Below are 16,339 nucleotides of genomic sequence, written 5' to 3' on the forward strand. Positions count from 1 at the left end.
GTGCACCTGTGCAGCTTTTGCACATGACTGGGAACCTTAGCACACTGCACCTGTGCTTTTCCAGCATTCCCACAACCCTCCAGAGGTGACTCCAGAACAAAGACATTGTTCTCCCTCTGCACGTTGACCAGTTGTCTCCCTCCTCTGAAAATGGAACAGGTGTCATTTTCAAAGCAAATTTTGAACCCCTGCTTCACAAGAGCTGGTACAGATAACAGACAACAATGCATTCCCGGTACAACGTAGATCTTCAGCTGCGCCTGCAAAAAAGGAATATACACGTCAACTATTTCAGAAACCTGCTTTTGGGAACCGTTTGCAAACTGCACAATTTTCCCATCCAAAACAGCCCTGCAGTCCCGCAGCCCCCCAGCAGGCGTCTCTCCAATCAGGTGGTGACTGGCTTCACTGTCGATTATAAACTTCACAGCTGTGTCCCTGCTGGAATTGTTTTTTCAAAGTTGCCATGCCAACAAACGTCCCGCTGCCTCTGTCCTTGGCAGCGTCCGAAACCACAACATCCTGCGTTGCTCTGAAGACTGGACTTCTCTCAGAGCTCCCAGACAACTCTGCAGGCCTTATCTTCCTCTGCAGCAGATGGCTGACCTTGACGCATCTAGCAGTGTCCTGTTTCCCAGGCTTCGACTTTCGACGCAAACAACTCTTGGCAGCCTTTGGAAAAAGAGGCTTTTCTGAGCTTTTACTGCTCACCGCCCCCCCACTGCTTACAGGGCTCCCAGGACGCTTTCCTGCACCCCCAGTGGTAGGTAAAGGGCCCCCAGCAGCTCGCCTCTCTCCAAGCTCCTCACGCAGACACGTTGCAGTAGTGATAGTCCCCTTGACCCCCCTTAGGGGTCCCACAGCCTTTCCCAGCTGTGCACTGGCTTCCACGAAGGTGATCAGTGCCCTCTGGCCTTCCCTGTTCTGATGCAGCCATCTCCCGGCCCTTGCTTCCGCCCCCAGCGTTGCACACTTCCTGTAGAGCTAGCCAAGCGACCGCAGGTTTCCTTGCATCCAGAACTACAGGCCTCAAATCAGCACTCACGTTCTCAGCCAAAAACGCCATCACACGCTCCTCAGCTTCACGTTGGCTTGTAACTGCCCCAGCTGACGTAGACATCGGTGTGACCAATTCCCAGAGATTGGCTCCCACTAGGGACAACTCTGCTAAATAACTCCACTCCAGCCACGTCTGGATTGTTAACTTCTCACATGGCAGCTTAAGCTCAAAGCCATGTTCCTGGGACTGAGCCATCTCCTCCTCCCCCGGGGTAAGCTTACTCACGACAGCACCAGCTTCCTCCGGCCTCCGGCAGATCGGCTCTCCTCCCCAGCGAGCTCCTTCCAGCCTCAAAGACAGCTCCGGCTGGCCCCAGCAACTTTCCTGCTGGCTCCCCCACATGTGGGACGTTCCTGCAATGCTTCAAAGCTTTGGCACGGATCCATAACCTATGGCAACGGAGAAGTCAGAGTTGCCATGAGTTCCAAGAAAAACAAACATGGAGTCCAGCACACTTCCCTGTGCAGCTCTGCAGCCTGTCGTGCTGATCCAAAGATCCTTCCTGCCTCTCCCTCTTGCCGGTAGCAGAGATAAACACAGCGGTCGAAGCAATTGCAGCATGTGGGTAATAAATCCAGACACACACAAAGGCTTTCTTTATCTTCTCTTGCCTTTAATCATGAAGTAAAACAGCTCTTAAATCAACCCGGCGAGAACTGACACATCTTGCATCCTCTCTCCGCGAAAACGAAACCAGACTCAAACTCTCGGAGTCAAGCCACTCCCATAGAAGTTTCTAACCACGCCTCAGGGAAGAGACGTCACCACAGAACTCTTTAACCCTGTGAGTTCTGAAACCATTAACATCATAAACCTGGGTAGGTAGCCCATCTAGGAGAAAAACTCTGACCCTAAACCTCCCCTTCCTTGTGGGATATCTTCAGGAGAAGTAAAGGCTAAGGAGTGAACCCTACACTGACGGGAAGAGTTAGAGGAGTATTGAACCAGAAAATATTTGGAGAATGGAGAATATTTAAGGATTATATAAGAACATATTGTGCCAATCACACCATATCAGCAGAACTTGAGTGATACTTGTAAACACAACAAATACCGTTTGTGGAGTAGATGGCAACAATATTCAAGAATATAAAACTGTGCGAAAAAACAACAACAGTATAAACAGTACAATGAGAATGATTGGAAGGCTCGTTTTGTCAGAAGTCTTTTTTATTTAAGTGTTTAATTAAGTATTAATTAGGAAGATTAAGGATTTTTATGTACGTAAATTTGCTTTTCCTTCTTTCTTTTTTCTGTATTTCCTTTTCTTTTTTCTTAATTGTTTTTTCTTTAATTTTCTTTTTGTAGTATGAGATTGTAAATTCTTTATAAAAGTGTGTGATTTAAATTAATAAAGATTATTTTTTATAAAAAAAGGAGTAAACCCTACACACATCGGGAGTGGAGTCCCTAAGATGGCACCTTCCGGCGGCTCCTAGAGCCAAGCTGGTGCCAAATGTATTGCTCTGCTTTCCTTTGAGCCTCAGCAGTGAGGGTCTTGTTGTCTGGGCAGCCCAGCACCTCCATCCACACTGCCCAGCCTTGCACCCCAGGGAGGTCACTTCAGTGCTGCTAATGCAGCTGTTTGACTTCACCCCCAGAGGCACACTCCATTGTCTCTCAAAACAGACAGATGTCAATGATTCATGAGCACGCAGCTTGATTTGCATGTGGGGTGTTTGTACATCTTCCCATTCATCTTTCATTCGCCTGACACTTTTCTAGGCATTTCTCTTTTCACTCGCCAGGTGGCACACACAAAAAAAGTCAAATTCCATTGTTTAAAGTGGATTTCAACCGCCAGAGTATTTTCACCTACTTTAACTGCACAAAACTACCTTGAATCCCGCAACTCCCCAAACCCTTCTGAGTAATATCCCTCCCCACCCTCTCACTACATATAAGGGTCTGCTGACTTCTGTTTCAGTGTATCTGAAGAAGTGTGCATGTACACAAAAGCTCATACCAATAACAAATTTAGTTGGTCTCTAAGGTGCTACTGGAATGGGGGGGGGGGAAATATTATTATTTTTTGTTTCGACTGCGAAGAATGACAGTCTCAAAGTGCCCAGAAGAGAGCACAAATCCTTCCTTCATTGTTCGGGTTTCCATGCTCTCTCTCTCTCTACACGAAGCCTTCGCCCAGAATTAATGAGCAGAAACATCAATTTCCCTTTGAAATTCTCAGCTTTTGCTTCTAGAACATAACATACTCATTTCCAAAATGTGCAGTGAGGATGAAAGAAGCAGTGGTAAAAAGGATGCTGGGATTTTTTATTTTATTACATTCTCCAGCCCTATTAGCCTTAATGAATCAAGAGGAGGCGAGAGAGGAATTATGGAAATTGGGGCCCTGGAGGGGAGGAAACGAGAGAGGTGGGTTTAGGATAAAATATCTTCCCCTTGGTGATTGTCAAGAATCATTTCAGTGCCATAAGCACTCGGTGGCAATTGCTGAAACAGTGAGCTGCCTTTAAGTTGTGACTTACGCCTCTCCAAAGGTGTAAGCCATCTTCCAGAAACTGTTCCTAACCTGGAGTTATTGAAGAATAAACAGCAACATGCTTTCAGGATCTTTAAGCTCGGCCATTATCAAGCAAGCAACATCCCCCCCCCCCAAAAAAATTTTATTACATTTTCTGTTTTACATTTTAGAATATTTAAACAACCTTAAAATATCAATTACTTCCCTTCTTCTTCCCTTCCCATGCTTCATTTTGCATAACATAAATCCCTGCATATTTTATATAAGCTAAACCATTGAATCTTCCATTATTGCATCCATCAAAACTTATTTACACGGTTGAATTTATCTGAATGCTGCCCACGTTTTCAAATATACACAGTTTCCCCCCATATATTCAATAAACATTTCCCAATCTTCTTCAAACATATGTTCTTCTTGTTATCAAGCAGGCAACCTTGCAGGAATCTGGAGATGGGCACATCTTTGAAAGATGGACAAATGCTTTCAGTTGTGTTGTGGGCCACCCCACCTACATCAGATGTGACGTACAAAAGAAAGAACACAAAACAGAGTTTAAGTATGGAACTTCTTCCCAATGGCAACAATGATGGTCCCCAGCTTAGATTGCATTAAAGGAAGATTAAACAAATTCATGGAGGGGAAGACTATTTAAAAAAATAAAAATAAAGTTTTTATTTGCAATTTCAATATAATCATATAGTCTCATACATTATTTTTTCCCTCCCCCCCCCCTTCCATGGTGACAATGATGATAACAGTAACTGGGGTGATATGGTAGCTCTTTGAAATGCAAACGGGCTTTTGAATTAATTGCTCTTCCTCCTGTTTGGTTTTTCAGGACGGGATTACATGAGAGACAAAATCTGTCAAGAATTCAACCACTTGGGGAAAGACAAATTCCATTCTCTGTACGTATTTTTGAAGGCGGCGCCTATTCAGAGCCGCACACCTGCTGTCCTTCAGACCAGCCAAAATGGGGAAGCTCTGGTCGTAAAAGGGAGATATCAAATATCTGTTTCTGAACAGGGCTGCCCCTCTTTGGTTTTGAAAATACTGAGCCAAGCCGGGTGGGGGGAGCCAGAGCAGAACCCAATAAGGAGAGAGTTTGGTGGATCACACAGCCATTTGGTAAGGCAGGCTGGATCTGAGGGAGAATAATAATAATAATAATAATAATAATAATAATAATAATAATAATAAATTATTTAGTTATTATTTATTTATTTATTTATTTATTTATTATTATGTATTTATATCCCGCCCTCCCCAGCCAAAGCCAGGCTCAGAGCAACTAACAACAATAAAAGTAACACAGTTTACATAAAATCACAATCAAGTAATTGAAATATATTCTAAAATCAATACATTCTAAAATCTAGAATCAAATTAATGGCAACCATTGAGCTAGAGTTCTATGAAGATTACCAAAGGACTGTGCCTTGGCCAGAGGCCTGGTGGAACAGCTCTGTCTTGCAGGCCCTGTGGAAATATGTCAAGTCCCGCAGGGCCCTAGTCTCTTGTGACAGAGCGTTCCACCAGATCGGGGCCACGGCCAAAAAAGCCCTGGCTCTGGTTGAGGCCAGTCTAACCTCTCTGTGGCCCGGGATCTCCAAGAAGTTTTTCTTTGAAGACCATAAGATCCTCCAGGAGAGGCGGTCCCGTAGGTACGAGGGTCCTAGACCTACTGCGTTGTGGGTGGAGATTGCCAGAATGTGGAATTGAATGGCTTTTTGTGTCTAGGGTTTTGCTGGCTGCTGGTGGTGGCAACAGCATAGCGTGGAAATATTTGTTTTATTTGTACTGTTATTAAACAAAATTGATATATTGCTTGATTGCAACAAAGCCCTTGGGATCCCTTTCAACTCCACAATTCCATGTTTGTCATTTTGTCTGTCTGTCTGTCTGTCTGTCTGTCTGTCTGTCTGTTTATTTTGCATTCCGCCCTTCATCCATAGATCTCAGGGCAGTTCACAACATAAAAATGCAAGATAAAAAAACACAAAGTACATGATATAAAAAATAGGAAGAAAAGTAAACCCATGAGCCCCACCCCCTTCCCACAACACATTTTTAAAGGTATCAAATGTTAACCAGCCAAAGACTAGAACTAGTCGCCTGAGAAACAGTTTCTATCCAAATGCAATTTTGGTTTTAAACGCTGTGTAAGGAGTCTCTATGGGAGTATATTGCATTTAATTATGGGGTATCAGAGTCTTTAAGGGGCTAACCAGGTTGGGATAGCTGGGATAGCAGGCTTGTTGGTTTTTGAATGTCTTATGTAGATTATTGTAGATTATTGTAGATACGTATTGTATAGTATCATGTCGTTATTGTATCGCCTGGTTGAAGAGGAACATTTCCGCCTGGCTCATAAAGGTATATAATGAAGGTGCCAGGCAAACCACCCTGGGGAGAGCATTCCACAAGTGGGGAGCCACCACAGAAAAGGCCCATTCTCATGTTGCCACTATCTGGACCTCTCAAGGAGGAGACACATGAAGGAGGGCCTCAAAGGATGCTCTCAGGGTTTGTGTAGGTTCATATGGAGAGAGGTGGTCCTTGAGCCATTTAAGGCTCCATAGGGCAAAACCAGCACTTTGGATTATACTAAGATTATTATAATACCCTTTCCCTCCTGTTGGTTCGCAGAGCAATTATCATGAACAGCAGGAAGTATACCAACAGCACCTTTGAGGAAGTCAAGAGTATTGCGGTGGAGATTGTCGCCCTTGCGGAAAAATGCTGCGTTGAGGGAGCTGACCCGGAATGCTACACAACAGAGGTACACTTCCACAAGCATATATGTGCACCCAGACCTTCTCGGTGCTAAGTGGTACCAACTTGAGGAGAACATTGGGGGGTATGGCAGGTGACGGGGGGTTCCCCTGCCCCCTCATCATGCCACGCTCCTTCCAAGTCGAGGTCAGGCCAGCATGCGCTCAGGCAGGCTCAGTGAGCAACAGTTGGTGGCAGCGTAGATGTCAGCATCATGGCCGGGGCACTTGCTGTCCTTCCTCCCTCCCCCCCCCCCAGTCAGCTGGCCAGATGTGCTTGTCAGAGCTTGGACCTCCACCGTGGTAGTTCGGGGTAGCTCCCAAGGGGGCCGCTGTCCCTGCCGTGGGAAGTGGCTGCCTCTGCTGGTTCACCCATGCGCTCCTGCTCGGCTGCTCCATTCCAAACTGTCAGGGATTGGACTCAAGAGGGCAAGGCGGATGAGGAATGGTGGAGATCACACACACCCCTTCTCCTGACGCTGCAGGAGAAGAGGCATGCAACACTGATTTATAGCAGGGGTTTGAGGAAGGTCATGTGGGAATGTTCAGGGATGCAGGAGAGCATCTAGGTAAAGGTAAAGGTACCCCTGCCCGTACAGGCCAGTCTTGACAGACTCTAGGGTTGTGCGCTCATCTCACTCTAGAGGCCGGGAGCCAGCGCTGTCCGCAGACACTTCCGGGTCACGTGGCCAGCGTGACGAAGCTGCTCCGGCGAACCGGCACCAGAGCAGCACACGGAAACGCCGTTTACCTTCCCGCTATAAAGCGGTACCTATTTATTTACTTGCACTTAATTGTGCTTTTGAACTGCTAGGTGGGCAGGAGCTGGGACCGAACGACGGGAGCTCACCCCGCCGCGGGGATTCGAACCGCCGACCATGCGATCGGCAAGTCCTAGGCGCTGAGGTTTTACCCACAGCGCCACCCGCGTCTATTGTTTGATTATATCCTTTCCAACTTGTGTTAACAAGTTCTACAATTTAGCAGAGTAACATTCCCCTTTTTAAACTCAGCGGATGTGTTTGCTCAGGCTCACTAAAGCCTCTATTATAACTGTTCTGGTATTTCCCCCTTATTCCCTCATAAAAGATAAGACATGACACAGTCTTCTATAAAAGTATAAAAAGAGTTTACTCACATTCTGTTCACAATTTCACAGTGTTTTCTGTATGTGTGTAGATTCCACCTAGATTTCCTTTTGCTTTGATCAGACAGTGTTTTTTCTTGTGATCTTATGTATCAGCGGCTGTAGTACTTAGGCAAGCTTGTAACCTTTTCCTCTTTTTTCCTTCCCTCTCTCTTCCTCCCACCCAGTCTTTAGCACTCTCAGCCAAATCCTGTGACCCAAATAACCCTTTCCCGAAGCATCCAGGGACAGCTGCCTGTTGCCGTGAGGAAGGCCTTGAACGAAAGCTTTGCCTTGCAGCCTTGAAGCACCCACCCAAGGAGTTCCAGACATATGTGGAGCCATCCAATGAAGAACTATGTGGGGCCTTCAGAAAGGACCCCCAGGACTTTGCAGACAGGTGAGTCATGTGTGCATTTCAACTGTGCCGCTTACCTGTCCCACGAATGCACAGAAGTGTCACGCGAATGCACAGAAGTGGTAAATCGCGACCTGCAGACGCGGGTTGCGTTCTGCTCATGTTGTGAACGGGCCTCCGGAATGGATCCCGTTCGCACCCAGAGGTACCACTCTAGTTCTTACAAATCTCACCCTATGAAGCTGCCTTCTGCTGAGTCAAGATCATTGATCCAGGTAGCTCACTCCTGTCCACCAACAGCAGTCGGGGGGGGGAGGCGAGATTTTTCAGCCTAGAATTAGTTTTCTACTCTCAACAACAGAGAGGAAAAGCTGGGATCTTCTGCACTTAAAGCATGTGATGTGCTCCACCCACTGAGCTATGGCTCCTTCCTGGGTCTGTTATAATGCAAATATACCACCCCATATATTTTCCTTCTAGAAACTTATTTTTTTCTCCAGTTTGCCCAAAGTTCTTTTCAGTGAGGTGTCTGTGAAGCAAGAAAGAACTTTAAAACCACAAACGGGTTTTTATCTTGTTGTTTTGCACAGCTGGGGATTTAATATTGGAGGGATTTGGAGGTTGGATAGGATATTATTTATTATTTATCCTTCCTCTTATCACTTCTATGAGTTAACATCCAGTTAGTAGAGTTTAAAATTTACCATCCCTTTACAGCATAAAATGTGGAGACTCGGCACTTGGAGAAGTCTGACAATGGAAGTAGCTGCAAAGATTTCGCTGACCTCACTTGTGATATGCAATCACTTATGTTCTACTTTGTGGTCCATTTTCTAGGTTTCTGTATGAGTTTTCCATTGACCATAGCCATACACCTTTGCCACTCTTGATCGCCTCCACAACGACCTACTTGTCCATCGTCGGAACATGTTGTATCCATGCGCAACCCACAGTCTGCTTCTTAAAAGAGGTAGGTGCTTTCTTTTCTCAGGACTAAACGCATTGCATTTCCAATTCAGCTGCAGCCCGATGCCGGCAGCCATTTCCCTGACAAATGAACTTTAAGCACCAAGCACATCAAATGCCTTCTCAGTGATGCTTCACAATTTGTTCCACTTATGTAGCATTGCCAGCCACCTAAGGGCACCATGTTGTGCATATTTGCAATGGGTTTGAAGAAGAAGAAGAAGAAGAAGAAGAAGAAGAAGAAGAAGAAGAAGAAGAAGAAGAAGAAGAAGAAGGGGTGCCAGAACTCACACTTCCCTGCCATTGTGCATTCCTTGGAGTCTGGATCTGCTGCCCATGTGGATCTTGCCACCTGAGGCAGTTGCCTCACCTTGTCTCATGGGTGGGCTGGCCCTGCTCCCAACCTCAGTATCTGTCAAAAGCTTAAACCCACAGAGTTAGGAACATAGGATACTGTCTTATACTGAGCCAGACCACTGGTCCGTCTAGCTCAGGCTTCCTCAACCTCGGTCCTCCAGATGTTTTTGGCCCACAACTCCCATGATCCCTAGATAGCAAGACCAGTGGTCAGGGATGATGGGAACTGTAGTCTCAAAACATCTGGAGGGCCAAGGTTGAGGAAGCCTGATCTAGCTCTGTATTGGCTACACTGACTAGCAATGGCTCTCCAGGGTTTCAGCCCAGGAATCTTCCCAGACCTACCTGGCGATGTTGGGGCTTGAACCTGGGACCTCCTGCATGCAATCAGATATTCTTCTACTAGGCTACAGACCTTCTCCATTGGAGAAGTTGGGTGGAACTCACTTTTTGCTGTCCTTGACTCATGTGCAGAACTATTCAAAGTACAAGCAACTCCCAATTTACACGAGGGTTACGTTCCAAGGCACCGCACGGTTACGTGAAACTGCGTATATTGGAAACGCCATTGGAAAAGCCTGCAAACACCCTCTAAATCTCCGGAAACCCTCGAAAAACCCAGCAGAACTTACCAGACGCCAAACTCTCACTACAATCGCTCCCTCCAAACCTCCTAGCTCAAACGCCAACTCTCCACAGGCCTCAAAGGTCGGTGCAAAGGCTCCTGGGATTGCTAGGATTTTTGCAAATTTTGCCCTTTCTGGGCGCTTTTAGGGGCATTTTTGCCATTTTTAAAGTTGCCAATGGGTTCGGCACAATGCGCATGTTCACAGTCACGTGCCCATTTGATGTGCGTAAATTGGCCATTGCCTGTAATGCAGTTGATGAAGAGTCACCACAGAGATTCTCACATCTCTGTGAGGTAAACATTTGATTCCCGCTGTCAGGATATACGATCTCCCTCTCACACCAAGAGACGGCAGGCCGGCATTTTCATAATTTTCAGATTTATTGGTATTTACACAATAGTTCATTCCGAGCACGCAGCTCAGGCTTCTGCACTCGAAGGGTCAGATGAGCCCAATGGGGGGGTGGGCTCTTTTCCAACAGGAAATACGCCATCTGCTCCTCCTTTTGTGGGCTTGACACCAAGCCTGAACGCTGCACATCCTTCTAGTACAAGGAGATTCATGAGCAGCTTGTGCCTCCTCCCCTGAAAGCGTGTCTGAAAGTTGCGGCCCCTCTGCCTGCCTGACACTGTCCTGAAAATTTATGACTTGCCTTCTGGGATGGGAGTGTTAGGATATAGTTCCATTCCACCTTTAGAAGAGATGTGTGGATTGTTGTATGTCACATGTCTATTAACTTCCAGCACAGTCTGCTGGGAACTTTCGTTGTATATTGCTTTTGCTATACTGCTGTCTGCTTGGACACGAAAGGGAAGCAGACATGTTTTTCCCTTTGTTCCTGATGCTGAATAAATGCCTGTAAATAGGCTTACACATGTCTCTCTCCACCACCTCCATTACAAAGAGTTCTTATAGAATCATAGAATCATAGAATCATAGAGTTGGAAGAGACCACAAGGGCCATCGAGTCCAACCCCCTGCCAAGCAGGAAACACCATCAGAGCACTCCTGACATATGGTTGTCAAGCCTCTGCTTAAAGACCTCCAAAGAAGGAGACTCCACCACACTCCTTGGCAGCAAATTCCACTGTCAAACAGCTCTTACTGTCAGGAAGTTCTTCCTAATGTTTAGGTGGAATCTTCTTTCTTGTAGTTTGGATCCATTGCTCCGTGTCCGCTTCTCAGGAGCAGCAGAAAACAACCTTTCTCCCTCCTCTATGTGACATCCTTTTATATACTTCCCTTGATCTCTGCTGGCTTCCGCCCGGCTGCCGGCCGGTGGCTGGAGCCAGCTGGGGGCCTGCCAAATAATAATAATAACAATAACAACAATTTATTATTTATACCCCGCCCATCTGGCTGGGTTTCCCCAGCCACTCTGGGTGGCTTCCAACAAAACACTAAAATACAATGACCTATTAAACATTAAAAACTTCCCTGAACAGGGCTGCCTTCAGATGTCTTCTAAAGGTTTGGTAGTTATTTTTCTCTTTGACATCTGGTGGGAGGGCATTCCACAGGGCGGGTGCCACTACCAAGAAGGCCCTCTGCCTGGTTCCCTGTAACTTGGCTTCTCGCAATGAGGGAACCGCCCAAAGGCCCTCGGCGCTGGACCTCAGTGTCCGGGCAGAACGATGGGGGTGGAGACGCTCCTTCAGGTATACTGGACCGACTCCCTGGATGCATCCAAACAAGGAGGGGCTCGCTTCACTCTCCGCATGTGAAGGAAGCAACCTTCTGTCTCCTCCTTCCTGCCACTCCCCTTGTTCCTCAGAGCTCTCTCTTTCACTCTGGGAAGGAATGTTCCTAACACCCATTTTATGGTTGGTATTCTATGACAGAGTTCTAGGACTTCCTCGTGACTACTCGCCTCACATCCCTGACAACTAAATTGAGTGAAAATGTGCGATTGCAAAGCTCTGTTATATTTCGGATTCCTGTTAACAGGCACTTCCAGATCTGCTAGAAGCAGATCCCTTCACTAAGTGTGCCAAGTGTTTGATCTCACCTCTTTCTTTTACGCTGCAGAAGCTGGAGAGGAAGTCTCTCATGATGCTCACTGATCTGTCCAACAAAGCGTGCTCCCGCTATTCCGTGTTTGGGAAAGAGAAAACAAAACTCAGGTACAAAGCAAACCTTCTGCATCCTATGTATTTATGGCAAGTCAGAACTTTACCTGTTGAATCTCTGAATTTTTGGTAGTTCCTGTTCATTGTGAAAGCTTGGATAGATCTATCTGGGTTGGAAGAAGCAAACTGCAATGGAATTTCACAGGATAGTACTAAATTTGCTACCATATCCAAATGTGTCTTTCAAGTCATGTTTTTCAAATGCAGCAGTGCATAAGAATTCTGTCTAGGGCACACAAAAAATGATTCACTTCATATCTAAAGGTAAACCTACCTAATTCACATGTTGCAAAACAATATGAGAACTGAAACACAACCATCGTTCCAAAAAATAAATAAATCACACTTTACAGAATTTTGCAATGCAATTTTCAACTAGACAATAATATAAGGGGAAGTTTGCATAAAAATGAATGTATTAGCGAAAATAACATGCAAACATGCATTATGTTAAGGGAAATGGTTTGCTAAAACTTGAACATTAGCCCAAACTGCATACAAAAATGTGTTTGTCGGGCAAAATTCAGACTAAAATGCTAATGAATTTTCATGAGGATTTAAACAAAAAATCACAAATTGCTGGAGAAATGTGGAGAACTGAATTTAAGAATGGAAAAATGAGAAACTGGGAGAGCCACAGTCTCCCTTTTGTGAGATGCCAGCTTCACTCAGGAGCTCCCAAATTGGGCCAGAGGTTCCCTATAGTATAGATCCTCTATAAACATTTTGGTACTCCCATCCACTGTGTCCAGGTCACTGCCTGAAGCCAGATCACGACAATAGACCTATTATTGCCTGGACACATATTAGGGACTGGGATTCTTCACACATTTAGCTTAGCATGGTTAGAATACACCACACTAACTGTGGGAAGGTCAGAGAGTATCAGAGGATTTGGGAAATGGAGCCAATCACTGCCCCCTTTCCTACACTGCTTCAGACAAGAATGCCATATAGGGCTAATAGGCATGTTGCAGCAATTCTGTGAACTGCCCTGAGACGTCTGGGTATAGGGCAGTAAATAATAATAATAATAATAATAATAATAATAATAATAATAATAGGAGCTGCACGGCCAGGGGAAAAACAATGCTGTCCAGGGTTGTAAAGACTGCAGAGAGAGTAATTGGCTGCACTCTTCCCACCTTGGATCAAATCTATGCTTCCAAGTGCCATAAGAAAGCTGCAGAGATAGTGCAGGATAGTGCACACTCCTGAAATGATCTCTTTCAGCTTCTGCCTTCTGGAAGAAGGTACAGAGTTACAAAGACTAGGACTAGCCGCCTGAGAAACAGTTTCTACCCAAATGCAATTCTGGTTTTAAACTCAATATAAGGAGTCTCTATAGGAGTATATTGTATTTTAAAATGGGGTTTCAGAGTTTTTAGGGGGTTTTGAACGGACCATTTTGGGATAGCTACACTAATTTAAATTCCCACTTATTTTCTCTGCCCATGTCTAGCTATTTCATAACATATACTCAGAAAACTCCAAATGCTTCTGTTGAGGATATCTTATCCCTCGCTGAAGATGCTTCTGAAGTGCTTGCCAAGTGCTGCGATTCATTGGAAGAAGACTGCGTCCAGAAGGAGGTGAGCATTCAGGAGCAAAAGGCCGTTTCACATTGATGGCCGTTGTCATTCTGTTGAAAATAGTAGAGCATTCTGTGTCCGACAGGAATGGCTGAGTCGTCTTATCTGCAGAATCAGGTGATGGGTTGTACCGCTTCCAGCTCCACATAGAAAAGGAGCAAATCAGAGAGACGGGCTTTAACTGGGCCTTCTCAACTAGTCTTCTATGTGCTGGTTTTCCATCTGCAGAACAATTTTTATATGGGGCATTCAGAACTGTGATCCTGCCCTCCACTGGTTCCAAAATGGTACAAGACAGGAAGAACTGTGTCATGTGATCATGCCGACTACGTAACACAGATTGAGCCATATACTTGGAAGCAAGTTCTGCATATTTCAATACTTACTTCCAAGGAAGTGTGGATTTAGTGCAATGAGTCTATGAATTCCAAAAAAGAATATCCAAAAGTTTACCTATAGGAAGGTAGGCACGCTTCAATCAGTTCATTTTTGGTTTGGACCATGTACAGTGGTACCTCAGTTTTCGAACGGAATCCATTCCAGAAGACCAAATTGTGTTCCGAATTGTTCGAAAATGGAAAACTCAATATGGAAAACTCAGAACAGAAGCCGTGTGGCATGTTCGACTTCCGAGGCGCATTTGAAAACCAAAGTGTTTACTTCCCGGTTTTTGGAGTTCGAGTTCTGAAATGTTCTTCAACGGAGACTTTCAAAAACTGAGGTACCACTGTATATGTCAGGGCTGGTTCAGATGTAGGTCAGCACTCAAGATGTAGAGACAAGCAGAAAAGTTAGCTCTTTATTCAAGAAAAAAGCACCCCAAGGACCAAGGACTGGCCCCCATGGAATAGTTGCCAGGACTGAAGGTCCTTGTCTAATAATAATAATAATAATAATAATAATAATAATAATAATAATAATTTATTATTTGTACCCGGCCCATCTGGCTGGGTTTCCCCAGCCACTCTGGGTGGCTTCCAACAAAGATTAAAAATACATTAAAATGTCACACATTAAAAACTTCCCTGAACAGGGCTGTCTTCAGATGTCTCCTAAATGTCAGGTAGTTGTTTATCTCTTTGACATCTGATGGGAGGGCATTCCACAGGGTGGGTGCCACTACTGAGAAGGCCCTCTGCCTGGTTCCCTGTAGCTTTGCTTCTCGCAATGAGGGAACCACCAGAAGGCCCTCAGCGCTGGACCTCAGCGTCCGGAAGTGGAGATGCTCCTTCAGGTATACTCGGCCGAGGCCATTTAGGGCTTTAAAGGTCAACACCAACACATTGAATTGTGCTCGGAAACATACTGGGAGCCAATGTAGGTCTTTCAAGACCGGTGTTGTGTGGTCTCGGTGGCTGCTCCCAGTCACCAGTCTAGCTGCTGCATTCTGGATTAGTTGTAGTTCTAGTTGAAAGGTCACCTTCAAAGGTAGCCCCACGTAGAGTAGATTGCAGTAGTCCAAGCGGGAGATAACTAGAGCACTTCCCACTAACTCCCCTCCCCAGCTGGATGCCTCCAAAGCAGCCTTAAACATGGAGGCAAGGGAGGAGGGGAGATTGCTACAGTAGGAAAGGCAAGCTCGGTGGATGCTTCTGCTGCCTCGAGCCCCTCCTTCTCTGCTTCATGTTCTGAGTCTGCCTTGCTTTCTGCATCTGGCTCCTCTCTCTCACTCAAGCCTGCTGCTTCTTCAGCCTCCAATCATTCTGCCCCCGCTTCATCCTCTGACTTGTTCTCGGTTTCCCACCACCACTCCCCGGGCTCTGAGCCTTCCTCCTCTGAGATCGCCCTAGGGCAGGTATAGGCAAACTCGGCCCTCCAGATGTTTTGGGACTACAACTCCCATCATCCCTGACCACTGGTCCTGTTAGCTAGGGATGATGGGAGTTGTAGTCCCAAAACATCTGGAGGGCCGAATTTGCCTGTGCCTACCCTAGGGGGTTCTGCCACTACTCTTCAGCCAGTACGTGATGGTATATTTCTCCCCTGGGACATTTCAGGTGAAGCAGGGACATACGGCTCTTTTTTTATCTTGAGCAAAGTCACTGGTTTATCTACTTTAGTATTGTCTACACTAACCGGCAGTTAAGTCTCTGGGGTTTCAAACAGTGGACTTTTCCAGTCCTGCAAAGCAGATGCTCTACTACTGAGCTATGGCCCTTTCCCAAAAGGTGGATTTTAAAAACGTCGAGTTAGTTAATTACTTTGAAATTGGCCTCTGTGGCTGGACACGCCACATGAAATTGGTCCCTTGGTGCCCACATCCTTCCACACGAACCATCGCATGTGGTTCAGTTTTGTTGCGAAATCATTCCACCTAAACATTAGGAAGAACTTCCTGACAGTAAGAGCTGTTCGACAGTGGAATTTGCTGCCAAGGAGTGTGGTGGAGTCTCCTCCTTTGGAGGTCTTTAAGCAGAGGCTTGACAACCATATGTCAGGAGTGCTCTGATGGTGTTTCCTGCTTGGCAGGGGGTTGGACTCGATGGCCCTTGTGGTCTCTTCCAACTCTATGATTCTATGATCATTGGCTGCCTTTCCTTCCCCAGGTGTCGAACCACACTGCCAAAACCTGCAATAAACTCTCAACCCAAGATAAAAGAATTAACGACTGTTGCCTAGACAATTCTGGCTCCTTGCAGAAATACGTATGCATATATTCCCTGCCATGGGACAAGAATACCGACAGTTCAAATGTTGCACAGCCGACTCCTGAATGCCTGTGTAATGTGGAGTGTAGACAGCGGGAAATTTATAAGTAAGTGTCCCCCTACACACACACACACTTTCCTAGAGATAAACTTTTTAATTAGCTGTAATTTAAATGTGCTTATTCATTATTGGCAACACCTGCTAGTTCCAA

General features: G+C 45.7%; 1 protein-coding gene across 1 annotated transcript in view; it reads left to right on the forward strand.

Annotated features, from left to right (window-relative positions):
• The window catches only part of GC (GC vitamin D binding protein), a 41,698-nt gene that overhangs the window by 18,047 nt on the left and 7,312 nt on the right, over positions 1-16,339 (forward strand). The window contains exons 2-8 of the mRNA XM_083458845.1: positions 4,387-4,456; positions 6,198-6,330; positions 7,637-7,848; positions 8,644-8,776; positions 11,787-11,881; positions 13,350-13,479; positions 16,026-16,234. Coding sequence (XP_083314971.1) covers positions 4,387-4,456; positions 6,198-6,330; positions 7,637-7,848; positions 8,644-8,776; positions 11,787-11,881; positions 13,350-13,479; positions 16,026-16,234 — 982 coding nt within the window. The remainder of the gene's footprint in view (positions 1-4,386; positions 4,457-6,197; positions 6,331-7,636; positions 7,849-8,643; positions 8,777-11,786; positions 11,882-13,349; positions 13,480-16,025; positions 16,235-16,339) is intronic.

This window comes from Podarcis liolepis (genome assembly GCF_965112155.1).
Source record: "Podarcis liolepis genome assembly, chromosome: 9".
Taxonomy (NCBI): Eukaryota; Metazoa; Chordata; class Lepidosauria; order Squamata; family Lacertidae; genus Podarcis; species Podarcis liolepis.